The sequence below is a fragment of the Nelusetta ayraudi genome, unplaced genomic scaffold (genome assembly GCF_046127955.1).
Source record: "Nelusetta ayraudi isolate G7.1 ecotype Tasmania unplaced genomic scaffold, CSIRO-AGI_Nayr_v1 ptg000181l, whole genome shotgun sequence".
Taxonomy (NCBI): Eukaryota; Metazoa; Chordata; class Actinopteri; order Tetraodontiformes; family Monacanthidae; genus Nelusetta; species Nelusetta ayraudi.
The window spans coordinates 165,100-192,680 of record NW_027466230.1 but is presented as its reverse complement, the minus strand read 5'-3'; the positions used below and the strand labels follow the sequence as shown (position 1 = coordinate 192,680).

The 27,581-nt window shown below is 45.9% G+C and overlaps 1 protein-coding gene across 1 annotated transcript; it reads right to left on the bottom strand.

The window, feature by feature from the left end:
• Positions 1–97: 97 nt before the first annotated feature.
• serinc5 (serine incorporator 5) lies at positions 98–24,797 on the bottom strand. The gene is made up of 12 exons (XM_076015113.1): positions 24,633–24,797; positions 8,008–8,175; positions 6,074–6,252; positions 5,609–5,691; positions 5,347–5,440; positions 4,491–4,702; positions 4,277–4,369; positions 3,471–3,597; positions 2,929–2,998; positions 2,714–2,750; positions 2,011–2,155; positions 98–1,667 (listed from the first exon to the last, which is right to left on the bottom strand). Exons 1-12 carry the CDS (start codon positions 24,657–24,659, stop codon positions 1,523–1,525), a joined length of 1,380 nt encoding a protein of 459 aa, XP_075871228.1. The 5' UTR covers positions 24,660–24,797; the 3' UTR covers positions 98–1,522.
• Positions 24,798–27,581: the final 2,784 nt, after the last annotated feature.

The following is a 27,581-nucleotide window of genomic DNA, read 5'->3' as shown; positions in this document are numbered from 1 at the left end:
ATGTCTGATGAACAAACCCTTTACAATTCAATGTAACATTTCTTTGTAGTACAAGAGCACCATTTAACTTCTGGATGTTTTTGCTTTTTTTTTTAAAAAAAAAACAAGCCACTTGGAAAAACAATGCTAGCATATAGAGCATATTTAAAAAAGTAACCTTATCACAGATTACAGTACAACCAAATGTACACATAACTTATACTTTAAAAAAAAAAAAAAAAACATGCCAGGGATGTAAAAGAAAGAGAAAAAAATATTTATTGGCAGTGAATGTAAAATGCAGTTGAAACTGCAATAAATTGTATTTTCAAAAAAGAAATCTGCTACACAGGACACAAACAGGCAAAGGTCTTCCATGATTCGGCAGGGAACTCAACATCCAGTGTTGAAAAGCTGAATAATAAAAAAACGTTCATGCCCACCATTACCTGTTCTGCCCACCATTATGAGCCAGCACGTGTAACCAGGCAAAGAGCCTTTCACGTACACAGCGAATCTATCCATGCAAATACACACATTTCTTAGTTATGTTTCGTTGTGACTGACCAAACATTCCGAAAGAGCAGTTTGTTGTTTTCGGACATCTACCTTTGGCAAAGGTTCCTCATCTATCCTGATACTCAGCAGCGAGGTGGCTCTGCACTCACATTACATAAGGCCTGATTATTTACGGAGCGCTGCTCTGTACAACAACAACGACGACGACGACGAGTCAAAATGTTGTACACATGACATGGATTTTTCTAAGAAAAGATCCGGCTCAAAGGGAGCAGTGACGGTAATCAAGTTTGAAACATGGCTGTGATCTCATTGGGAATGTCACAACACTGTGGGTCTAGTGTATTGGAAGAAAAGAAAAGAAAAAAAACCTTGTTTTGTTGCATAGAAAACTTCTACAAAAGGACGCAACACAACAAAGCACGGAACGGAAAGAGCTTAACTTTTAGCCTGAGAGATGAGTTCAAGTCAGGGACAAACCTAGTTCAAGTTACACTTCAATCTGTACTTGTGACACACTTAAATAAATACAATGACAACTGTAATATTTTCGACTGAAATAAATTTGTCCCGAAACATTGCAACATCTTTGTGGTTAAGTGTACAGAGGAAATGTATGAATGTAAGAGCGGTAGTATGAGAAACACTGACACACAAACAGGGAATACTTACAAAGTATACTCTGAAATCATCAATCCATCGAGACTGAATGTTGCACTTATCACAATGTGGTTTGAGTCCCTTGATTCTTCACGTCAATACAAATCTGCAAGAAATACAAAACTCCAGGAACAAGTGGTAGTAAAAGTAACAAATCACCGTCAAGGTATTTACATTGTAAAACAAAGCAAAAACACCAAGGTAAAAAGCAAAAGGCAACAGATAATGCTCCATTTTGAGTGCTGAGAGTAGTAGTACGGGGTTGTGTTTCACGGTAAAGGGCCGTCTGTGGAGATTCCTCGGTTCAGCGTCGCAGCGTCGGCTGAACGTCTTCCAGAGAATCCCAGCAACCGAGGTGGCCGTCCTAGGCTTCAAAGCGCTTGGGGCAGACCATGGGAGCGATGAGGGTCCACATGTAGAGGAAGAGACAGACCCAACAGGAGGCCATCTTGATCCAGAACACGGACCAGCTTCCGTCCAACAGCTTCTCAATCTTGTGATTGTCGTAGCTGCAACGGAAAAGGAAGTGAGAAAAGTGCACAGAGGCCGAAAGACGGACAAATAGCTGCCTCATAAATGATGCGCAGGTTAACTGAGGCTCTTGCTCACTTTGGAAAACATCCAGCGAGAGCCCAACAGCTCATCAGTCACATTAGCGTAATGTTTGCTGTGTTTGGCAAATGCAACATTTTGCACATTACCACTAATTCGACACCTCAGGGATTGTACAAACCTTTTTGTAAATTAGAGGACCCCCCCCCGGTCCCCTTTCCTGTTTCCATTAACCTTCTAATACGATACTTTTCAAAACGTGCATTGAAAGGCTCTATGGAAACTCTGAGCGGTGCTTACTGGAACCAGTTGGTGACGGTCATCATGACATAGAGGGACCCCAGGAAGAAGACAAAGTGGAAATAGGTGTAGCTGTAGATGGTTGCCTCTCTCTCGTCATACACCACATTCTGGCCCGACCCGGTCTTCTCCTCATCAAACTCATCTGTGAAACACGCGTTCAAAATAAAATCAATTTCATGGAAAAGCTACTTTTATGGGGACAATTTGCCATAAGGTTTCCATACTTTGCAAAATTGCCTTTTTTAAAAAAAAACAAAAAAAAAACATATTCTACCAACAAACATCAATATTAGCAGTATAATAAAACCAATATTTAAAATGTCTGGTTTGATTAACTGAGTGCAGCAACTCAGTGGGATTTAAAAATGGATAAAATCTATACAAGAGCTAAATGTTCATTTGGAGTGATGTGGTGTTGCTTTTCCAGCAGGGGGCAGTGTCAGCCTGCCAACAACTCGACTCAGCTGCCGGCGCCGCTTCACCGTGCCATACTAATGTCCTAGTAACAGTGACATCATCTTTGTTTGCTGACCAATACTTGCTCCCCATCCTCAATCTGGCAGAGGAATAGCAATGAGTGCATCCCATCTGTGTGCAAATATCGCTGCTGGGGACTTGTTTGTGTAAACTGGAGGGGTGACAGAGTGAAGACAAAGGAGGAGGAATGGAAAGATGTGGCAGTGTTGGCAGGTTTTCTTACCACTGTCATCCCCAAAGCAGAAACAGCAGCGCGCTCTCTGAGGGAAGAAGAATATAAGGAAAAGTTACCACCACTCAACCGCACTGGAACAAAAAAAACAACAACAACATTCGGTCATATTGGTTTGATTTGACATTGACACGTCCTTTGGTGCTTGAGCAGTCTGCGTATTTCATTATCACACAGTTGCTGGGGACTGCGTCTTGGCGCATTACCTCAGCCTCTGGCTCCGTGTTCCGACACACTCTGAGCGCTGCCGAGCTTCGCCTGGTGGTGGATGTCAGGCTAGACAGGGGTTGGAGAGAGGGAAGTCAGAAAAGAAAGAGTGAGGGCGACGGGGACAGATGGAGAGAGACGCAGACGGCAGACAGAAAGGCTGTAATTAAGTCCCCATGTTTTTTTTCCTCCAATAATTAGCAGTTTCAGATTGCGCTGCGGCCCGACTCCCTCGTCCTGGGGGGAAGACGACAGGAGGCGCCGCGCTTCTTCTTGATGGGAAACACATGTGAACAAAAGTATAAAGTCGAGGTTCTGCTCTTACACCCTCTGCTGAGCCACAGCCAATCGTGTGCCGTTCCTCTGCAGTCAAGGGCCAATCACAACAACACTGCCTCTGTAGCTACAGCAATAAGTGCGGTTTTGCATCCACGTCGACAGCGACTGATCTGGGAGGGTCCTCACTCCGCCGCTTCATTTCTCTACGCTGATCGTAAAAAAAACAAAAACAAAGGAAGGGAAAGGTGATTTCCTGTCTCACCAAGAGTAGAGGACGCAGCCAAAGAGGATGACGGTCCCAAAAGTGGTGACAATCTTTTTGTCGTTATGCATCCCGGAGTTGAAGGGAAACACACACACGGTCGTGTTCACGCCGTCTCTCTCCACATCTAGACGGAGAGAAGGAGCAGACAGAGGTGGGAGAGGAGCAGATGAAGTATTGAAAAGGAGCAGGGGAGGCGGTGAAAAGGGTGTGTGAATGTGTGTGTGTGTGTGTGGGTGTGTGTTTTGGCACGGAGTTATTTGCTGCAAGGGAAATCGGGGAGAGGCAGACATTCCTGGAGAACACTGAAAAATCAACAGCCACAAACAACAGTGTGTTGCGTAGGATAAATGTGTATGTATATATGTATTTTTTAGAAGGACTCCATGTGGTGGCAGAGGTGCCTCTGCTTTTCTGCTGGTCATTGTTTCTTTTTCGTCTTTAATGCTCTGTGTTTAAATGTCATCAGCAATAGTAACTGACCTCACGTCATTCTTACACCAGATGTGATGTCAGAGTAAAATCGTAAAAACCCTGGAACATCCGACCTTTTGTACTACTCTGTATACAGTATTTACATTTTTTTTTAATAACTCTCTGTTTCACGCATATATGCAAAACTGTGACTAGAGACTCATCCGCTCTGCAGTGAGCGTTTCTCTCTCGTGGTCAAAGGTTTCGTGCTTGAGCAAAACTATCGTGTTTGCGGAATTTAAATTTAAAACCCGCAACTTGACACAAATAAAACCTGCTGTCTGATCAGCAACAGCTGTGGCAACCGGGTGGTCGAACGGACGTCTTCTTACATTCATGGGGTTTACTGGTGAATGCTGAGAAGGTGAGGTACATCACATACACGCTGATGACTCCCGGCTGCAGGAGGCCTGAGGTGGGTTGTACTGCAGGGACACAGATTGAAGACGTGACCGGGAATCACATGGAAAACTCATTTCAAAGTGTGAAAAGCATCACTGAAAGACTTTTAAAACGCAAAAGCTTGTGCTTGTACCGGTTCCTTACGTTTCTGTATGCATGGGGAGATGGCCAACAAGGACACGATGAAACACAGGCTACCATTGATGCCCAGAAAGACTTTGTTCAGTAGACAGGCCCCGGGCTCTGTGTAGAACAGACCCATGAAGGCTACGGCTCCGACCGCAGCGGTGAACAGCATCAGGGTGACAAAGGCCAAGGCCGCGTACCACATTCGGTTATACTTGGCTCCTGAAGTCCTGGAGACGGAAAAAAGACAAGCAAAGAGAGAGCAGAGGGAGAGGGGAGGAAACAAAAAATGTGAACAGGGCATAAAACAAATGAAACGAGCAAATGAAGAGTCAGTGTAAAGAGGCAAACACAAAGGTGACGGACACAGGCAACTCTGGCCTAAGGAAAGGTTCGGAGGGAGAGAGGGAGAGAACGAGAGAGAGAGGGGAAGCGATTCGATCGAGTTAGGCCTGCACGATACTGAAAATGAGGTTTGGTGAACACACAGAAGGACATATCAGATATCAGGAAGCAAGACGTGATAAATTGATTTCCAAGATTGTTGATACTTAAAAAAGAAAATTCCTGCTGGGAGTGTGTCTGTCTTTGGGAAGGAACAGAGGATCTGACTTTACACGTTCCAAACAGAGAGTCAGAATCCGACTGTCGGCCTGCTGCCAAGGCCCCACCCACAAAAACACAAAGGCAACATGACTTCTGCTTTCCAAACCTTTTACCTCCACAAAAAGCCAAGAAATGACTGTAAGACCTCGTGCAAAGTCTTACCAGAGGAAAGAATAACAAAAAAAAAACACTCTACTGTGTCTTATTCTTTTATTTGGCAATTGATGTGAGGGAAGTTGAGTGCAGAGAGGGGACGCATTGCTCTCACCAGTTTGTGTTCCATCTGTGTGCAAACTCCACCAGTAGCATGAGTTGGATCAGCAGGAAAAAGAAGCCGCAGGCGGCTCCCACATAGCGCCACACTGTGGAATTAGGGTGGGGGGGAGGGGGGGGGATAAGGTCAAGGGGTGCAAGTTTTTTCCATAGTCTGAGCTCATATGTTGCACTGTAACGCTGAGAGTTTGTCTGTGTTGAGGATCCGCATGTTTCCATCAGGTAACGCGCCTCAGAAAGACGTGGCCGCTCTTTACCTTCCAGAAATGTTTCCTCTTCTGGGAGGAAGAAGCCTGCGGCACAGCACGCCACCAGCGCAACGAACTTCAGCAACCAGAACCTGACATTCAAACGAGCAGCGTTATTGCAGGCACGGTGGCTCATGAAAAGAGGTTTACAATACACGCGAAAAATTGTAAACAGATAGTTTTATCCTGCAGTTTTAGCAACTTCATGACCAAGTCTAGTAATGCTAAAAAAAAAATTTGAAATAAACCAAAGAGAAAGTAATAAACATAAAAAAAAAAATCCTTCAAATTAATCCTCCAAATGTTGCCCTTGTGTTGAGAATCAAGTATTGTTTCTTTGCGCTCAAAAATGAAACTTATCTGAAGGTACAGCAGAATGTTCTCCTTGCAAATGTCTATTTATTTCACCTTGGAGAAAGCTACATTGTTATTTTGGTCTCTGCAAATGCAGCCAGAAGAACGAGGCCTCCTCACCCATTATGGACCGACGCCCTCCAACCCGTGCTGTTGTTGACGCGGATGGTGAAGAGGCAGAAGAAGAGGAAGAAGCAGGACATCCCGAAGCACACCTTATAGACGGCCGAGTAGCCCACCAGGGTTTTACAGTTCTCCCCTGCGTTCAGCTTCTCGCACATGTCGCTGTAGAACGGCACCTGACGGACAAAAAAAAAACAAACAAAAAAAACCCACAACACGCTCAATCAGATCATGACGGTGCGCGCAGCATAAACACAAGGCCCCGGAGAAAGAGACCCAACAACATCCATTCTGAGCGTCACGCCTGTGAAGAAGCAGAAAGAGAGCACAGGCAGCAACAACGGCCCCTCTTTTTCGCCGTGCTGCCCCTTTTCTTCCCCCGATCTCGACAGGCTGTTAGAGGGGCCTTACAACGAACTGTCAGTGTGCCCAAACAAAGGGCACAGATGAATAAATTAACTGCCTTTATGTCAGCGAGTCAGAGGGGTTTTGGGAAGAGCGAGGGGCAAAAAGGAGAAGAGACCAAATATCTTTTCTTCCTGTTTTTTTTTCTTTTACTTTAGCAGACATGTGATGTGCACGCTGTAAAAATAGAAAGGAGAACCAAGGCCAGAGTTTGCTGTGGTCCTGAACAGGAAATTGAAAGTGCCCTGGTGGCTCGGTGCCAACAGGAGATACAGACTTGGAAATGGGAACTACAGATTAGAGGCTGGAGTATCTGTTCTCCTCCCTAATGCCTCCGACTGTACAGATTTGAATTAGGGCTATCAAACGATTAAGTTTTTTTAATCGCGATTAATCGCTGAATCCTCATAGTTAACTGCGATTAATCGCGGTTTGAATTGCATGTATGGATGTGTGGATTGCATTTAATTTTTTAGGGATAAATGACGGTTGACAATGTCAAGCGCTGACAACAGTCTTTCAGCCTGTTTGTAGCTACAATCTGCTTTTGGTCCTTGGTCCTCAAGTTGTGCACACACACGGGTGAGATGCCAGGGGATTGAGTTGTCACCGCATTGGTGTGACGCACGGTTCAGTACCTGCTCACAATATGGAGCAGAAAGCACATTTTGAAGCTGTTGTCTAATGTTGGAGGGCCATATTAGCATGTCCATGGCACTGTGATTGAGGAGGGAAGGGGGCCTGGCTGTTTCAGAAGGCTGTAAATCTCTGGAGAAAAGGAGTCGCACTCTCACAAGCACAAAGGCTGCTCTCTTCGCTGGGACTTCCCACTGTGTTTCCAATGTAACTGACAGTAAATGCGTGTGTGTGTGTGTGTGTGTGTGTAACTGAGAGGGATTTGCATCGGGGCTATCAGAGGCCATTTTGTGTGCGGACGGGTCTTTGAAAGGGCTTCACTCTCACAAGAGACACACATCAGGGAGTCATTTCAACACTGCACAAACGACAGCGGCGGAGAGAATAGTGAGAAATGTCGCTGTCAAATAGTCCGCAGCACTTTGAAACGACTGCTTTCATAGTTTTTGTAACTGTCAGCCGGGGTAACGTCTCTTGTTCAGAGAAACAACATTATTTTCCCGACTGCCGGTTAAGTATATTCATTTTGGAACTTGTTGAACTTGTGTGCTGAGGCAACTATGTCGCAAAAACAAACAGGAAGCAGCAGATACTCAGTGACACATGAGAGTTTTGTCACGGGGAAATGCAGTCACCTTGCTCCCGAAAGAGCACCAACAGTGCAATACATTTCAATACAATTCACCTCATTCACTGGCTTGGGGCTATTTTTATGTTAGCAGCAAGCTAATATTACCAAAATCATTACAGACATAACAACCAATATCAATGAGGGCTGCCTGACAGCAGCATACATTCAATGTGGTGCTTGGAGCAAAAAGAAATAAAACTTTGTGTATATGTTCTGCATTCTTGTAGGGTGATGCTCTAACATTCCTCAGGCCACTTACATGCTCTTTCATCAATTCTTCCACCGTCGGGGACATCATGACGACGCAGACGATAGTGACCAGCAGGAAGTAGAGGGCATACATGACACGGGTGCCCGTTGATTGTTTGATCTTGGGGCAGCAGTTACAGCAGCAGGAGCAGGCCGCCGAGCCACAGCAGCAGGCCAGCTGTACACAGAGGACAGGAGGAGACACGAGGGAAACATTAGCATCAAAGATTTCGCATTATCCCACGTAAAGCTATGAATAGAATTCCCAAATACGACAAAAATACATTCTCCATTTATTCAAACAAAAATAAACTGAGGGCATTACTGCCTCAGAAAGACCAAACATAAGAAACATTACACTTATTTATACATTTAGAAAATGTCTTGTAATTTGGGGATTTTGCTCCAGTTTCCTGTTTAAAGTTGAAGTTGAAAGGTTTTCAACTTCAACCTTCAATACAGAACAATGAGAGGGACATTTCTTTTTAAAATGACAGTTCCGTATCAAACCGCTGACGGCTTCCTTTGCATCCTCTGCAACTCGTCTTGTTTGAACTCCGACACACACATACAAACAGGGCTACTGCGCGAGTGTGGGCAGCAGCGCTGCTACCTAAAGACAGGCCCCGTGTTGTATTTAGAAAAGGGGAGGTCTCTATAATCATACAGTCTAATGTTTTTCTGCAGCCGGCCCGCCCTGCTTGGTGTGAGCCCCCTCCCTGGCTGGAGGAAAACAGACTGCTGTGGTGAGAGGTGAGCTCGCTCTGATGCGGTTCTACAGTGGAGGTGGAACACACTGCTGGAGGCTTGAAGACTGAGCTGCAGGCACAACCGGTGCCTCATTTCTAATTAATCGTGACCCTCAAATAGACTTTAAAATTAATGAATTATTTGCACTTTCTTTCGCTGAGCTTGCACTCAGTTGGGGAAAACATATTGCAGATCTTATGAGGAAGAGGAAACCACCAAACAGAGTTGTCACAACACAATTGGGTTTGGCAAACAAAACAACCGCTTATTAATCCTGGCAGGATGTGATTGCTGTACTGAATATTGCACAGCAAAAAGACTTCACATATTGTATATGAAGCAATGCTGTCGTTTCGTCAGAACTTTAGCACCTCCTGTTCTGGTGATTGATTCAGACAGGGTCCTCATTTGCTGTTAGCTCTGACACACGATAGTCCCCCTTCACATCTGGTGATAAAATGTGTTTTCCCCTGCTATCAGATTGCTGTGATGGCATTTGAGACAAAGCCCTGAGCTATGTAGGACCCAAGACGTCCAACCCACATCCTCCCAAGTTCCTTCGCTTACTTTGACTGTCAAGTCTCTTTAGTTGTATGTTCTGTACAACAACAATATTTTGGATAATGTCACATGTATAGAAAAAACAATAACCTAGATAGATAGCGTGACACCGCCACCGGTGAAAAAGGTATTACTACTGGGAGAAATTATCATCAATCTATTGACATGTAATAAAATTGCTACGTAAGCCGACTTAAAATAATTTTGTGTTATTTAAAGCTAAACTGTTGGTTTCTCGACTTAGAATTGGGACGTAGTAGTGACACATGAGACCACTTACTTGGGATCTGTGATCCTTGCATTTCATTCTCTCGCCAATGAATCAAAGCAGATTATGATTTATAAATTAGTCATGTTGGTAATCTTAGCTGTGTGAGTGTCTGTAGCCAGTCTTTGTATTCTGGCCAGGCTGCAGTGATCCCGTAAAGCCAGTGTGGAACATTGCAAGATCCGCTACGTTCCGCTCCAGATGCCAGTAATGTGCGATACGCCGCAGCCTCGTGGATCCACATCAGCATCTGGTCGGGATCACGCTGTGCCAGCATGGCTCGGCACCTCTGGTCTCCATCCAGAGGTCTTCCACTGAGTCTCTTCTTGAAAGCCAGCATGATTGTTTTTCCTCAATGGGAAAAATTGCAGGCAGCTCTAAATTGTCAGTTTCCCAATTGAAACATATCATAGAATTTTTAGAAAAGGTTCCTTCCAAAAGCTATCCGGATCTCTTCTTCTCTCTCCTTTCATATTGTTTTAACAATGGAATTAGTAAAGGCAAATTATTTGTATCATTCATTCATCTTCTATACCCGCATATTCCTCTTCAGGGTCACGGGGGTCTGCTGGAGCCTATCCCAGCTGTCTCAGGGCGAAGGCAGGGTACACCCTGGACAAGTCGGCAGTTCATCGCAGTTTTTTGTATCACATTGAGAATAAAATCTGAACTCCACAGGCTTTGCACCATAATGAGTATGTCTGTTGAACAGAATGCTGTGAAGTATCTTGAGCATGATAGCACAGCAAGATTATTTTTGGGATTCAGTGACTGTGAGGAAAGTGTCTTTACTTCATTTCACTCTTTCAAATGTTTTACTTTACATTAAGTGAAATTAAAATGACGCCACCACGGTGACAAAAATTTACTTCACCCAATTTGCATTTGAAATGTCCTGTGCTATTAATGTCATTCACGGTTCTGAAGTGTAAACATATTTCATAGCTTGGGAAACAAATCCGGTAAATATTCCACCAACTGCGAAAAAAGACACTATAAATAGCTACAACCGTGTGTTGCACAGAATGTCAGCGATTCTGGTGCCGGAAGGAAATGTCTGTAGAAGCTGATATGTTACATTGCACTTGTCTGCTGACATGGACAAGTGTAAGTGTGGATGAATATTAATATCACGGGCACAAGACAAAACTCACTAGAGGTATCTGAAGAAAAAAAAGCTAATTGAAATGTTTGTATATGTGTGTGGTTTAATAGGTATCATTAAATATCTATATAGGTGTATTAGTCAGTCAAAACACAACAATAAAATCCTGTCCTGAGCTTATGAAGGCAGTTTCAAACTAAAGTAAAATAGGTCAGATCATGCATTTGTTCTCCTCATGCACTATGAACGGTGGTAAGGAACACAAAGACCTGGTTTGTTGCGAGATCAAACAAAGAACAGGGGCAATTTACTAAAAGTCAAAATGTTTGAAGTAGGTGCTGCTTAGTTAAAAATAACTTTCTTATATAAATATGACAATTTAGCTACTCTGTAAACAGAATACGGCAGAGAGGAGGAATTTCATCGTCAATGTTTTGTTAATTTCTTCCTGCATGCGAACCTCTTGTTGTCGAAAGTGAACCAGGTTAGAACCCATTTAACCCATTACACAGGGCTGCGCCCACACGTATCTCTTAATGGCCAATTAATTAACCACAACGGACTAAAGTGGGCAGAAAAAAACCCTGATGAGGGGGTACTTAGTTTTCATTAGTTAAGGGGCGATTCACCGGATACGGCACAGCGAGCTGCGGCTGAGGCCACGGCGGGAGCAGGAAGAATGCCTGGTGGAATGCCCCCGTGCACAAGTACAAAAAAAGGGTATCCATGGTAACCTTTGCAGACCCTGCCCACTTCATGAGCAAATCAGCCGTACCTCCCCTTGAATGGTCGGCCCCCACAGGCAACTCGACAGGTGGTTGGCCCGTGTGCGCTCACCCCCCCGCCGACCTCTCCAGCAGGATCAACAGCGGCCCTCCTCCACCAGCTCCTGGCCACGCTGACCCAGCCATCCGCGCAAAAGCCCATTGTACCATGCTATAGAAACTACGCCGCTATTGTTCTGCACGGAGAAACATGATCTTCCTATGACAAAAAAGTGGCACGACAACAACCGACTGTCACGTTCACCCTCCCTGAGGCCTGACTGCACAGTCGCAAGTCTCGTTCTCACTTTGGCTGAGTCTCTGTTCCTCTCAACCCACACCCAACATCCTGTCCACTCGGAATGTTTATTGCCACGATGTCTGGTCTTTTTTGTTCCCATCCATGCCCCTTCTTTGACATCTTCAGCTGCCCTTTGACCTACATCAGTCACTCCCCAACGCTTGGCTACCTTCCAGCTGTTGTGAAGCGTAAGAGAAGGACGCTATTGCCTGCAGCTGAAGGAATTTAGCTTGAAGTTGAGAGGCTTTGCAACGGGAATACCAAAATAAAACTGGTACATGTAGAGGTGAAGTCACATGCCGCCGCGTACAGCCACCCCACTACCCAGATTACCTAACGCCTGCACAGTAGTTCCCAGTTAGTTGCAATCATCATGATGGGCTAGAAACGGGCATGACGAGTTTAGATTAGATTAGAATAGATTAGATAAAAACTTTATTGATCCCGAAGGATTTCAGGTGGTTGGCTGCATACATTCATTCCAAGCCTATCAAAGCTTGTAGCTGGAAGATGAGGGGCTGTGAATGAGTCCTGAGAGTTGCGTCTGCGTCGGGGAATGGGAGGAAGACCATGGATTCCCAAAAGGGGGAAGCATGAGTCTAAATCAGTTAGGAAAACTAAAAAACAGCCTAGAAAAGAAAGACAATGAAATGGTGAAAGCAAAGAAAATAAGGGGTGAAGATGTTAGAAGAATGAGGAGGCATTTTAAGTGCCTAGAAGTGTGGCAAAAGGAGGCAGAAAGTAGAAATGCGAGACAAGGGAAAGCAGAAGAGAGGAAAGGCGACAAACACACACACACACACGAGACACACCCATCCGCGCACCCGGACAGACCTCCGCCGTATGACCCACTGTATCCTTCCCTCACGACATGGGACGACCCCACCCTCCTGGAAGGGCCGGTGCGGAGGCCACCTCAGCCCCAAGCTCGACCGCCACCACCGCCACCAGGAAGGAGCGCGCAACCACGGCTCGTCATACACCCACCGCAGCCCCAAGGAGAGGCGGCGGGGCAAGAAGAGGAAGGCGCAGCAGGCAAGTGCACCCCTGTCGCCGCCAGAACAAGAGGGAAAGGGAGCGAAGAACCCCAGCCGCTGCCAGCAACCTTGGCCATGCCCATGGTGCAAGCGGTGGGGCCTGACGGCGTCCAGATGGTGTACCGGCCGTGGAGCTACGAAGACATGGTAAAAAACTCAGCCCACCTGCCAAAACCTCAAGACGGAGGGGCTGGTTTTGTCCGTGCCTTTGAACCTTTTTGCAGAGAATTCGCGCCCACCTTCCCTGAAATACACCGCATCCTGGCCCAACTCATGGGTCCGGTGGACTATGAGAAGATACGACGCCACTGCGAAGGGGAGGACGCGGTCAAGAACGCGGATTGGGGACACCATTCCAATCAACCCTATCAGCACAGGCTCCAACTGTTGTGCCAAGAATTGCAAAAGGTGTTTCCAATTGCATTCGACATCTCCAAAGTGACGGCCTGCGTGCAAGAGAAGGGTGAGACCGTTGAAAAATATCTCCACAGGCTGGTGGAGACGTTTGCCCTCTACAGAGGTGTGCCACGTCCCGCAGACACCGGCAACATGACCCCCTGGGAGCAGCAACTGTCACAGCACTTCCTCGCAGGTCTGTCTCCGCCCATTGCTGCCGCAACAATGCAGTCCTACATAGGGTGGAAGCACGCACGCCTAACCGCCCTGACGGACCACGCCAATCACGCCATGGAACGACGCACCGCCCAGGGTGAAAAGAAAGACGCGGCGGAGCGAAAGGCAACAGCAGCTGCCCAGCTCACCATGATGCACGCGGTGGCTCGGATCCGCCCAGAAGGAAGAGGACGACAACAAGGCGGAGGAGGAGGTGAATGCTTCGTCTGCGGAAGCAACGACCATTGGGCAAGTGACTGTCCCAAGAGACGCCCCAACCAAAAAGGGCGCGGCCGAGGCCGTGGCCGAGGAAGAGGAAGAGGAGACCGAAGCTGCGAAGAGAGGCTGATCACGGCCAGCAGCAGCATCAGCAGGCTGACTGACCGCCTGACAGCATCACTCCCCCATGCGACAAAGAAAGAAAGGGAAGTGATACTTCTATTTTCACACACGCTTGCGCCGGCAATGAAGATCAGCTTTTTGCTACTAACCACACGCACACCCCACTAGGCCCATCCACCTCAGCTATAGAGCTAGGGAAAGGCACTTATGCTATGTATATGAATAATGTTGCTTTTGAGAGGTTACCTCAAATCACGGTTACGATAAAAGGGAAAAACATTGTGTTTTTGGCAGATTCAGGAGCCACACACTCAGTTATACAGCACTCACATTTACCTGAAGTAAAATTGAGTGGAAGATCGATTTACTCGATAGGTGCGTCAGGACAACCAATTAAAGAAAGGTTTTCTGAACCCTTATCCACCTCCTTAGTGGGAGGAGTGATGTTTAAGCATAGCTTTTTAATGTCACATCAGTGTCCTATTAACCTTTTGGGTCGAGATCTCCTTCTCCAGATGAATCTCAGCCTTGTTCCGGGGCCAGAAGGTCTCGAGGTGATTCATGCAGGTACGGGAGTTACTCACACCATGTTCCAGACAGCCGAGGAGAGGCCTTTGTGGATCTACCAGTGGCTGCTCTCGGGAACAGAAGGTGCTGAGATCTTACAGACAGCAAAGGACGCAGTCCCACCCACTGCTGTTCCTATGCAACCTGGTAACACACACTGCTACTACACTGTACAGCACACATTTCGGAAGAATTCTCACCAGAGTTTGATGACGAGTTCTTATCAAAACCGGAAGACATGCTGCAATTGAAAACGCTGTATTGGTCCGGGGATAAATCCGCTGTGTCTGTACTGTTGACAAAGAACCAATTACAGTTTTTCCAGGTAGAAGGTTCAGCCCCGCACGTGTCCCTGACCAAAGGTCGGCAAGATGCGTGGAAGGACTTGGGACCTTTTGTCAAAACCTGCCAAGAAGCGGCTGACTGGAGGCCATTACCCGACAGACCGCAAGTATCTCATTCGCCTGGGCTTGATGCCTATTCGCGACATGTAGATGTTCAGGTTTCAGTAGAACGCTCGCTGTATTGTGCAGAGCAGGAGAGATGCGTTACTGCAGTTGCCCTATCCCTCCCACCAGATTTGAACAGCGTGCCAAAGCAGCTGTGGGCTGATGGCGCGTATGATGTGGGACTGATAAGAGGTGTTCAACCGGTAACTATCACCCCTAAATCTGACCACCGACCGTGTCAGCAGCAGTACCCATTGAAACCAGAAGCAGTTGAAGACATAACTCCTGTTTTTAACTCCTTGCTGGAAAAGGGCGTAATCATCCCATGTGCTGACTCACCAGTGAGAACGCCGATGTTGCCTGTGAAAAAGCCCAAGCCCCCGCCTGTAAAAGACGATTGGCGATTTGTGCAAGATCTGAGGGCTGTGAATGCGGCTGTACAACAAAGAACTCTGAATGTGCCCAATCCGCACACAATACTCTCACAGGTACCTCCAGCAACCACACATTACACCGTTGTGGATTTGTCAAACGCATTTTTTAGCGTTCCAATACACCCAAATTCTCAATTCTGGTTCGCGTTCCAGTTCCAAGGGAAAGGTTACACCTTTACCAGGTTACCCCAGGGGTACTGTGAGTCACCAACCATCTACAATGCAGCACTGGCCCAATCCCTTGAACCCCTGCAGGTGAGCTCGGGGACGGCACTGCTACAATATGTCGATGACCTTTTGATCGCTGCCCCGTCTGAAGAGCAGTGTAAAGCAGACACACTCACATTACTCAAACACCTCGCCGCCGAGGGTCATAAGGCTAGCCTAAAAAAGCTACAGTATTGCCAGACGACAGTAACTTTTCTTGGTCATGTTCTCTCAGCAGCATCGAAGGCAGTGGCCCCATCTAGAACTGAGGCAGCCAGCAAAATCCCAAAGCCACGCACGAAGAAGCAGATGCTCTCTTTCCTGGGATTGCTAGGGTATTGCAGAGCCTTTATCCCAAATTATTCTGCAAGGGAAAGGCCACTCCGAGATATCGTACCAAGCACGGGCCCAATGTCTACAGAATTGACGTGGACACCGGAAGCAGTAGACGCTTTCACAGATCTAAAAAAGGCCCTCCAAAGTGCGCCTGTTCTGGGGATTCCAGACCCTCAGCGACCATTCACCCAAACTGTGGATGAAAAGGACGGCTGTATGTCTTCTGTCCTGCTCCAGGAGCATGGTGGAAGACAACGCCCAGTTGCGTATTTCTCAGCAAAACTAGACGCTGTAGCTGCAGGCTTGCCGCGATGCCTCCGAGCAGTTGCAGCAGCGGAGCGTGCACTCTGCGCTTCCCGCGACATCGTGGGCTACGCCCAACTCACATTGCTGGTACCACATGCGGTTTCTCTGATTCTGCATGAACAGCGCACGTCTCATCTATCTGCAGCCAGGTACTTGAGATATCACACTTGCTTATTAGAGATGCCAAATGTCACGGTACAGAGATGTACAACCTTAAACCCAGCGTCACTCCTACCGACTTCAGGTGACGGTGACCCTCACGACTGCCTTGCTGAACTGGAGTTGACCTGTTCACCAAGACCCGACTTGTCTGAGCAACCACTAACCAACCCTGACTTTGTTCTCTACTCAGATGGATCTGCTTCCAGAGATGAGAGGGGAACCAATCGAGTTGGCTATGCTGTATGTTCTGACAACAAAGTTCTTCTTTCAGGTTCACTTCCTAGCCACTTCTCAGCACAAGCAGCAGAGCTGGTGGCCCTCACAGAAGCCTGCAAACTAGCGAAGGGACAGAAAGCAACAGTACACACGGACTCTCGCTATGCGTTTGGTGTGGTACATGATTTTGGCGCCCTCTGGTGACATAGGAAATTTCTCAAGTCTGATGGTAAACCTATTCTGAATCATGCATTGATTGCTAACTTGCTAGATGCTATTCTTCTCCCGTCACAGATAGCCGTCTGCAAATGTGCAGCCCACACTAAATCCAACGACCCTGTGGCTAAGGGTAATGCTGCAGCTGACATGGCAGCTAAAGCAGCTGCCATGAAGCCCTGCACAACGACCACGGCTGTATCACTGCCGGCCACGTGCCCAGCCTCGCTTGTGGACATGCAAGCCTTCGCGACTCCCGATGAAAGGCTGGCCTGGAAGCGGTGCGGAGCGGCCTACACTGATGATGTATGGGTAGGACCAAATGGCAAACCATGCCTACCAAAACATTTCTTTCAAGCATTTTGCAAATTGACACACGGGTTGGACCATGTGTCAAAAGGGGGGATGTTAGACCAGCTAAGCCAAACATGGTTTACAAACGGTTTCACAGTAGCAGCAGCTAAATATTGTAGTTCCTGTTTAATTTGTGCAAGATGTAACACAGGAAGAGCAGTGCATGTTACTGACCAAGCCGCCCATCCACCCCCAACGAAACCGTTTGAACACTTAATGATGGATTTCATTGAACTAACACCAGCAGGAGGAAAGAAATACTGTCTAGTAATGGTAGATATGTGGTCCAAGTGGGTTGAAGCATTTCCATGCTCCTCACAATCGGCAAATGACGTAGCTAAGGCGTTACTCACAGACATATTACCAAGATGGGGAATCCCCACTAAAATTTCCTCTGACAATGGATCACATTTTGCAAATCAGGCGATAAGACAGATAGGAGAACTGTTAGGGATAGACATGAGGACCCACTGCGCCTACCACCCAGCCAGCGGAGGAGCGGTGGAAAGAGAAAATGGCACTATCAAGTCCAAACTGATGAAGTGCTGTGAAGAAACTGGCCTAATATGGCCAAAAGCCCTCCCAATTGTGCTAATGTACATGCGGATGAGGCGACGCGCACGCGCTAACCTAAGCCCATTTGAGATTCTGTTTGCAGCTCCACCAAACGTTGGAACAGGACCTCCAGGACCCCTCCCGTCCACGGCCCTCTGCGAGGACACCATGTTGACTTATTGTGCTAAGTTATCGTCCCAACTCGCAGGTGTCAGGACCCAGGTGAAAGACGCTCTTCCAGCTCCAGCGCAGGAGCCACTCCACGATCTGCAGCCCGGCGACTTCGTCCTCGTCAAGGACCACAGGAGGAAGCACTGGCGCTCCAACCGTTGGCAAGGCCCATACCAGGTCCTCTTCACCACCTACACCGCCGTGAAGGTCGCTGAACGAGCCACGTGGGTCCACGCCAGCCACTGCAAGCGAGTGTCCACTGCCCCAGGCCCAGACAGCGAGACGACCGGAGGAGGAGGAGCAGCTGAGTGAATGGTGAGATCGAAACGCTTCACTCCAACGAAAGACCCCTGATGCTGGTCATCCACCTGACCCTGATGAGAACAGAAGACGGAGAAGTTCACGTTGCGGAGGTGGCAACGTGGCCAGGACAAGGCTCCAACTGCACCCTACACATTAGTTTCAGGAGATCAACAGGAACAATACACGTAGCTACAGTAGTAATCCCACCACAACACGTAGTTTCGACGTGCAGAAGGTTAGTGAGAGAATTTCGGAGTCACTCAGAACATCAGTAAGATGAGAAAACTACTGCTATTTCTGGCGGCCATAATGGGCCTGACCATTCTGTGGGTAGGCAAACAACATGGCTTCCTATTTGAACCAGATGACGAACCCCACCACACCTATGCACTGAACTCATGGTATCGCCTAGCTAAGCACGCTGCAGGAGGAAGGACTAATTGTTATGTTTGTACTCGCATGCCCCATTCAGTGAGTTATCCTAGACTCACTGCAGGCTATTTAAGTAAAAACGCCACCACGTGCCTGACTGCATTTGTCTCCGCACCTCACGAAAGAACCGGGTGGTTCGACCCGACATCCCAGCTACACACAAGTGAGCTACTCGTCTACCGAGATACCACCCCTCGCGGGGCCAAACCAGCTCAGTTCAACTTCACGGTGTTAAATTGTACTGAGTATTTAGGGGGACCACCATGGGCCCTAGCGATTCCACCTGGGAAGCACGCTTCCTATTTGCTTACGGTGTCACCAACAAATGGGACATCTCCCTTCTGTTACTATCAGAACGGAAGCCTGGCCCTTGGCAACATGTCCACCTCACATTGTGTTAAAATAATATTTAACGCCCCAGCATGCTATCGAATACGATACTGTAACGCAGGAGGCAAGTGTGGGCCAGCCCGGGCCAGCCCATAGGGACCCTGCAAGAGTGCTCCTAAAGCAGCCATGCTCCGTATCCGCATCGCAGCGCAGCAACTCTTCCTGCTACTCGGATTGCAATAGGTATGCACCTGGCCCTAATGGTACTCGAATATTAGATGGAATCTATTGGATGTGTGGCCACAAGGTGTATTTATACCTGCCACCAAACTGGGGAGGTCTCTGTGCCCCAGTGCGCCTTACGAATGAGACGTTTGTCTTAGTACCCAAGAATAGGTCTAGCCGAGTGAGACGAGAAGCCAAAGACCTGCCGGTTTTCCCTTCAAAGGATTTCCTAAAAACACGCGGAGCCGATGTTCCTCACGAGTTCAGATTACACACGCTAGGGAATAAAGTTGCGTGGTCACTCATACCTAGTATAGGATTAGCTCACACACTGCTAGTTTTAGACAAGGTACATTACCACGTCCTACAACTCACTGATCTCACAATCAACGTCACCTCTGCCATCAAAGAAGAGCTCACGGCACTCCGACTGATGACCCTGCAGAACCGCATGGTCCTCGACCTGCTCACAGCTTCCCAAGGGGGAGTGTGCGCAATTGTTGGAGACGCATGTTGCACTTGGATCCCGGAGAATGATGCTGACGGCCATGTCATTGGCCTAGCTGTAGAAAATCTGAAAGCCCTCATTAACAGAGAAAAAGAAGACTCTGTTGGGGATACAACGGACTGGTTCTCTAGTCTTTTCACCGGGCTGCCTATGCCTGCCTGGCTTTTCAGAATCCTGATGATGATAATGGGAATAATGCTTATGTTGTTTATCTTTACATGTTGTATCATACCTCTTGTAAAGCACTTGGTTCAAAAGGCAATAACAGGAGCGTTTGTGCAGTATCAACTTCTACCCAGAGTGGAGGACGAACCCGCTTTTAACGACACATTGCCATTCCCTCCCAACAGTGACCAAGACGATTATGTTTGAACTTAATGATGCTTTTTGCTGAAAACCTGTTACCCAGGATGGTGAAATCCGGATAGCTTGTTTAAATTGTGATCGCGTTGCGATCAAAGGGGGAAATGTAGTGGTAAAATTAATGCTTGCATAGACTGTTGTGAAGATTGCTAATAGATTGTTGTGAAGATTGCTAAAATAACTATGACTGTGTGAAGTTGACAGGAACCGTCTGCAACGAGTCTAGACGACAGAGATCCAAATGAGGAGTTGTTGTTTCACACCCCGAAAGGACAGTCTGACCTCAAGTTCAAACTGACCTGTTAGTTCTCGTTTCTTTAATGACTCTTATCTGTCTGCTCAAACTTGCCTTTCAAGCTTGCAAGTACCGCCTCCTACTAAGATGTAACCACTTCCCCATCTTGCTACTGTGTATTTAAATGTCTTGCTCACCAGTGTCCGGTGAGCATTTTTAGCAACTCTGTCTGTGTGCTCCCAGCTGTAATAAAAACTCTCATTGAGACCAGTTCTGAACTTGACTTAGTTTTATTCCCTTTTGAGTAAACGTCTCTGACAATTTCCACGACAAGACCAATCATAAAAATAGGTCAGTCGGGATATTCCGGTAGAAGCAGAGGAGGGAGAACTGAGAGGAGGCTAGCAGATAGTTGCTAAGGGTAATTCCCTTCTCCAGTCAAACAAATAAGAGACAGGAAAAAGATTGGGCAGATGAACTGAAAAAAAGAAAACTAAATGGATTTCTCTTGATAATATTTGGACACGTTATTGATCAATTTCCCATTAATTCTTACGGTAAACATGGAACCTAGATGTACCACTGGTTGTAAAACTGAAATCAAGTTCCTTTTGTTGTGTGAAGATGTTTTAGTCCTAAAGTCTGAAGAGATGAAATACCCCTTTCGGTATCAAAGGAAAAAAAAAAAATAAAAGACTGTACAAATACCTATCAAAGCAGACATGACTCATCGCAGAGTCAAGTGTGGTAAACACTTTGTGACTGGAGCATAGTCGCACAAGACTTCTGGCTGCCACATCTGAGTTAGTACAGAATAAGCCAGAGACAGTGTTTGTCTATTATCACTTCTTTATCATCCCATGTTTTGTTTTTTATACAATAAATTCTGCATTGTTAAAGGAAATATAACAGTAGATCCCAGAACAAAATTGACCCCAACGGCCTTACCGAAACTGTAGACACACCCTCACATCTCAAATTACAAACACGTTGAGTCCGGGACAGTGTGAGCAGAAACCAGCTGCGTCAAGGAAAAACAGACCAAAACCTTTCAGATGAAATAAAAAGAAAGGCAAAAATCTTTGTCAAGGACAAGTAAGGTTGGTCCAAGCTCCAGACCAAGCCCTGCTCTAGTTTCTCTCACACTTTGACTGACAGCTCCACTATTGTCTGTATAGCTAGGCAGCTGTATACACACAGCAAAAATGTATCACTGCTCTGTTTCCTATACACAAAGGGAGACCTCTGCTTCTCACTTGGCAAATACAGCCCCTAGCTACAACTAACAGAGAACAAACGTACATCCCGGGAAAAAGAAGAGAAAAACAAAAGAAGAGCCGATACAGAGCCCCAAATGAAACAACCCCGTGCAAACAAAGGAGTTGCTAACCAAAATACCCAAAGGAAACAGACCAAACAAGAGGGTGGGAAGATAGTCAAAAACACAAGCTCTACCCCGCAGCGGAGTCAAGGGATCTGGCTTTAGATCTCAAATGTGGGTTTCCATGAAACAAAAGTGACCCCAAATATTTTAAAGACACTTTCTTAGAGAGTTGAAAATTTAGCAGGCGACTGGACTTGGTTCTTAGGTATTTAAAGATGTTTCACCTTTCATGCAAAAGGCTGTCGTTCAACTCTGCGATGACCTGGACGACTGAGAACCTACACAGACTGTCTCCCTGTCTTACTACACAACGCAACACAACGCAGAGAGTGGACTTGGTTTTCACATAGTTACATCAGCATCCCCGCCACAGACTAATAATAATTAAAGACGTGAATTGCACAGGCAAGACATGGCAACATGGTAAATGTAGGAGGCTAAGAAAGGCAAAATCACTGATGTGACAGTTCAGGGACGCTAAACACATGAAAGGGTGCTAATGACATCCCTGGGGGGAAACAAAGTTCTGCTGCTGCTGAACACAGCCAAATTCTGCCAGGGAAGCTTGAAATAGCAGACAAATCAGAACGACAGCTGCCTGTGTGAGAAGGTTGTGGAGCTGCAAATGAAGATGTTGTATTTATGTATGTATTATGCATGTTGTAAGTATTAGCTTCAAGATAAAATTGCATTTCTCTTCTCTGTAACAGCGAACCATGCGATCCAAAGTTTCTAACTTGCTGGTAAATTTGACAAAAACTGTCACAAAGGAAAAATGCTTTTGATTATAAAGACTATTTGAAAGAAGGGGCAACACATAAGGTTATGTAGCCCACAAACTAGAGCGTAGACTTTAGAGAGTGTAGCCAAGGCATGTGGAGGGGAAATCTTTATTTCAATTAACAGTAGCTGAATCCATCCACACTTTCTCACATGTTCTTCTGACTAATGTGCACTTTCAAAGTTCCACATGCTGTAGCGACGCCAGTTTCCCACATGGTTTCAGTCGTGATCTGCGCAAAACTGCCAACACATTGGATACAGATCAATGCTGAACTGCAGCCTACCCCCTGTAACCGTACAACATGGCACGCATCCCTGATCCCACTGAGAAACTGCACGGTGTCTGCTCCCATGCCCACTCCTCTCTTCAAATGTTATCCAAACAACGCCCACCCACCCTTCATTTCCACCTCCAAGCCAAAGAGGAAATTAGCAGACCATACATCAATTTGGGGCTCCTTCAGAGGACCACATATGGACAAACTAAACGATTAATTCCACGTATTCAAATACTGACGGTGACAGAACTTAACAGGCTGCCAGTGGACAGGGATTAACGCACCAGCGACATAGCAACACAAAACTGATCTTATTGTTTACCCGCCTTGCCCCCCTTTAATCCTTCCCAGTCTTTGAAAAGAACAGGAAATAGAAGTAAAGCCCTTGAAGATGAGGGATGCTAGTGTGTGTAATTAAATTCATGGCCAAGCAAGCTTAGCTGTGGTGGCCCTGCGGTCAAGAACAATTTCTCTGCTGAAAAAGACACTTATCATTGAGGGGAGGAAAAAGCTTTCCATTTTATTCTTTTGAATGAATGAATAAATAACTTTATTTTGGTTGCAACAAAGCAGAAAAAAAGGAAATGTTTAACATAAAAGATTCAAGATATTTAACCAAAAAAAAGGAATAGGCTGAAGCCCAAGGCTTATTTCTGCCTATCCTGTACCATGCATAAGTTTAAATAATCGCTGACAACCCAGAACATTACACAGAGAACACAGAGGATTACACAGTTTGAGCGCATCATGGAGTCCATTTCAGAATTTCACTCCCAACACTGACACACTTCTGTATTTCACATTTGTTCTAACTGTACTTGTTGAAAACATGCTTTACAAGCATATTGCTGTCTGCCATATCACGTTTGTTTGTTTGTTGGTTTTACATTCTTTTGAATGTCCATTATCAGCATCATCATCATCAATAACATTATAAGAAAATGGAAGCAAGATTTTCAATTCCAATTTTAAAGTATCAAGTTTGAAATCACGCTATTCAAGCCCAAAAGATTGAAGAGTGTGACGGTGGACCCTAAGAATCTGTCAAGTTTCAAAACTATTAACTGGTGGATTGGTGGTATTTTGGTTTGAGAATGGCCTTGTCTCCCAACTGCTAAATTATCTTAACAGCTGCAAAAGCAGTATATCACAACCAGGCCGGTTACACAGACAGTCCCTAAAATTAGACACAGCAGGGCTGTCATAATGTAATATGGTTCATTATAAATACTATTTAAACCAGATTTAAAAGGGAACAAACTCTTACACAATTCCCGTCGTAACAAATAGTAAATGTCACACACACACACACACACACACACACACACACACACACACACACACACACACACACACACACACACACACACACACACACAACCTAAACAGAAACCTAAGGATGCCATCAACATACAGAACCGAGGGAATGACCGGAAGTTTGAGCAGCTGTCGAGCGAGTTGTTCTGTGGGCTTGCGTATTATTATTATTATTATTATTATTATTATTATTTTTTACCCCATTACTTAAAGGAACATAAAAGCAATAACAACATTAAAAACGCACTGGGAGGAAGACGGGAAATGTCGAGGATGCGTATGGGGCCATTTGTTTCGATGATTCCGTCCCCTGTCCCGTGTAAACATCCGCGGATAACATCAGGCGCTGCGAGCTGCGTGGCTGACTGCTTAGCTCGTCGCCTCGGCTCTCTTTGTCTGCCGCCCAAGCGCAGCTGGGGCGCTACAGTCAACTAATTCACTCATTCCACAAAGCGAACACAACAACAACGCCACCGTGTTCATCTGTATTACACACACACACACACACTGACGGCGTTTGTCGAGACTCGCCACGTCCGTGGGAACCGTCCGACTGCTGCCATTACCAGCGGTGCGTAGGCTGTGCGACGTAGCCTCGAACAGTAAACAAGACCTTAGGAGTCGAGCTCGGGCTCCGCGTTTATCTTCCTCGCCGCTCATTGAACCGAACCGAACCGAACCGTCGGTGTGAGCCGCCCCGGCAGGCAGGCAGGCAGGCAGAAAGCAACAGGAGGGTGGGGGGGACTCGGGCTGTCGTTACTCACCTGCGCGATACAACACGGGGTGCACATTTTGTGGGAAGGCAAAGGACTCAAAAAAAAAAAAATTCCGTGCAGGGCAAGCTGCTTCTCTCAGTCACCGCCGTTGTTTCCCTTCCACATGAAAGCCTCCAGCGTCAGACCGAGCACGCTCCCCTGCTGCTGCTGCTGCTCCTCCTCCTCCTCTCCTCCGCCTCCCCTTCCTTTCCATCCCCACCGCTCCTCCTGTTTCTCTCTTCGTATACTTATTACGTTGCTGACTCGGGGTGAACGTGTTTGTTTATGCATGATCTATTTTATTGGTTACAGCAAATGTCGTTGCACTCAGGTGCAATGACAATAAAGTTGTGTTCTATTCTGTTCGCACAGTCACGCCTTGTATTTAATCTAATTGGCATGAATGTGTTCTCATTCTCCCCCCCCCCCCAGCCTTAATTTTTTTTTAAAAATCACGTTCTGTTTCGTTTAGCTTGCTCAAAGCGTCAAAACAATCATGTGAGGGGGGGGGGGGGAGTTTGCGACATGTCCCGAAGAAACTGAAAAGGGAAATGGGGAAACCCTGCTGTCTACTCTCACATTTACAGCAGGGATTTTTCCACCTCTTGTTGGCAGGAACACTTCATGTCAACATTTGAGACACAAGATACGATCTTTTGCCGAAGCCCGTCGAGTGAAGTGAAAATATATTTTCCACTCAGCAAAGCTTCGTGCTGTTTGTGTGGAAATACCAGTCAGGCACTACTGTAGCATCAATGCTAATCTCTTTAGCGCAAGCCAAAGCTATAGTAAACTACTGTGTAGTATAGCTAAGAAAGCTCAGCATGGCTAAATGAATGAATGAATGAAACGATTTAGAAAATAATAATGTAATAAACTAATAAAATATGTTGCTTAAACAAACTGACACAAACAATACATTATAAGTTACAATAAAATACATATGAATCCTCCAGATAATAGAGTCAAATGCAGTCATTTAAAACATGGTTGCGCAATGCAAAATTCAGAGGACAAATTGGTGCAACAAAGCATATTATTTGGTATTATTTTCTGTCACATTAAAAATAAGCTCCCTAAGATGTTTGTTTGTTAATTTGCAATAATCAGCTGTAAAACAGTAATTTAAAAATCACCATATGAATAATATTTCACAAGATCTGAAACTATTTTACTGTGTGTAAATCTGCTGCTGTTCAGCAGGCCCTTGGAAAAACCACTTTCCCACAAGCACTGCACTCCGTCTGTATTGGTGTGGGCAACAGTGGGTTGGTTCCAACTGTGGCTGATTAACACTGTTCAGGGGCCTCAGCTGATAAGGCTCCCACAGAAGCTGGGTATGTTTGCCAAAACTGACATCTGATCCAGTCAGCAAACAAAAAGACACACTGTTGTCAACCACTGCTTCCAAACAAATGCATTGCATGTCTTTGTAGTTCTCTGCTCCGGACCCAAAACACATTCAGCCCTCTTTTTTGAGCCCAGATGGTCTTGGACAAATTCTTTGCTCAGATTTATTTTTAATTATTTTATATGTTGCAGCGTAAACCACTACACACTTAAATTCTACCGATTTATCTTATAGTTACCAGCAGGTGGGAAGGAGTATGAAAAAAACTGTCTGTGACAATGTCTTATTGTAAGTAATAGCATACTTCCCCTGTGTGTGTGTGTGTGTGTGTGTGTGTGTGTGTGTGTGTGTGTGTGTGTGTGTGTGCGTGTGTGTGTGTGTGTGTGTGTGTGTGTAATTATGTTATTATGTAATAACACCTTCAAACTTGAAGGTATGTCATCAAACGTTTGGACACACCTTCTCATTCAGTGTTTTTTTTCCTTATTTTTACTACGTTTTACATTGTTGTCCTAAAGACATCAAATAACAGCACCCCAGATTAGAGCCCAGATAAATGCCACCCAGAGGTCTAGCAGCAGACACATTTCTACATCAACTGTTCAAAGGAGATTGCAAAAAACTAGGCCTCTATGGTTAAATAGCTGCTAAGAAACCACTGCTAAGGAAATGCAACAAGCAGAGATTTGTTTGGACCAAGAAGCACAAGGAATGGGCATTAGACCAGAGGAAATCTGTGCTTTGGCCTGATGAGTCTAAATTTGAGATCTTTGGTTCCACCCGCTGTGTCTTTGTGCGACAAAGAAAAGGTGAACGGATGCTCTCTACATGCATGGTTCCCACCGTGAAGCATGGAGGAGGAGGCGTGACGGTGTGGGAGTGCTTTGCTGGTGACACTGTTGGGGATTTATTCAAAATTGAAGGCACACTGAGCCATCATGGCTAGCACAGCATCCTGCAACGACATGCCATCCCATCCGGTTTGCGTTTAGTTGGACCATCATTTACCTTTCAACAGGACAGTGGCTCCAAACACACCTCCAGGCTGTGTAAGGGCTATTTGACCAAGAAGGAGAGTGATGGGAGTGCTGCGCCACATGACCTGGCCTCCAGTCACCTGACCTAAACCCAATTGAGATGCTTTGGGATGAGATGGGCCGCAGAGTTAAGGCAAAAGGGCCATCAAGTGCTCAGCATCTCTGGGGACACCTTCAAGACTGCTGGGAAACCATTTCAGGTGACTACCTCAAGAAGCTCATCGCGAGAATGGCAAGTGTGTGCAAAGCAGTAATTAAAGCAAAGTGTGGCTATTTTGAAGAATCTAAAATATTTAACATGATTTGAGTAATTTCACACTTTTTTGTCCACTACATAATTCAATCCGTGTTCATTCATAGCTTTGATGCCTTCAGTAACAATTTGCAATGGAGGTAGTCAAAATAAAGAAGAACCATTAAATGAGAAGGTGTGTCCAAACGTTTGACTGGTAGTATATGTGTCTAATAGTAGTAACACACATATATTACAGCCTAATGCACTTACATGCTGTAAAGAGTCTCAGGTTTTATCCTAACCATGGACACATCACAGGAGAAAGTGCATGTACA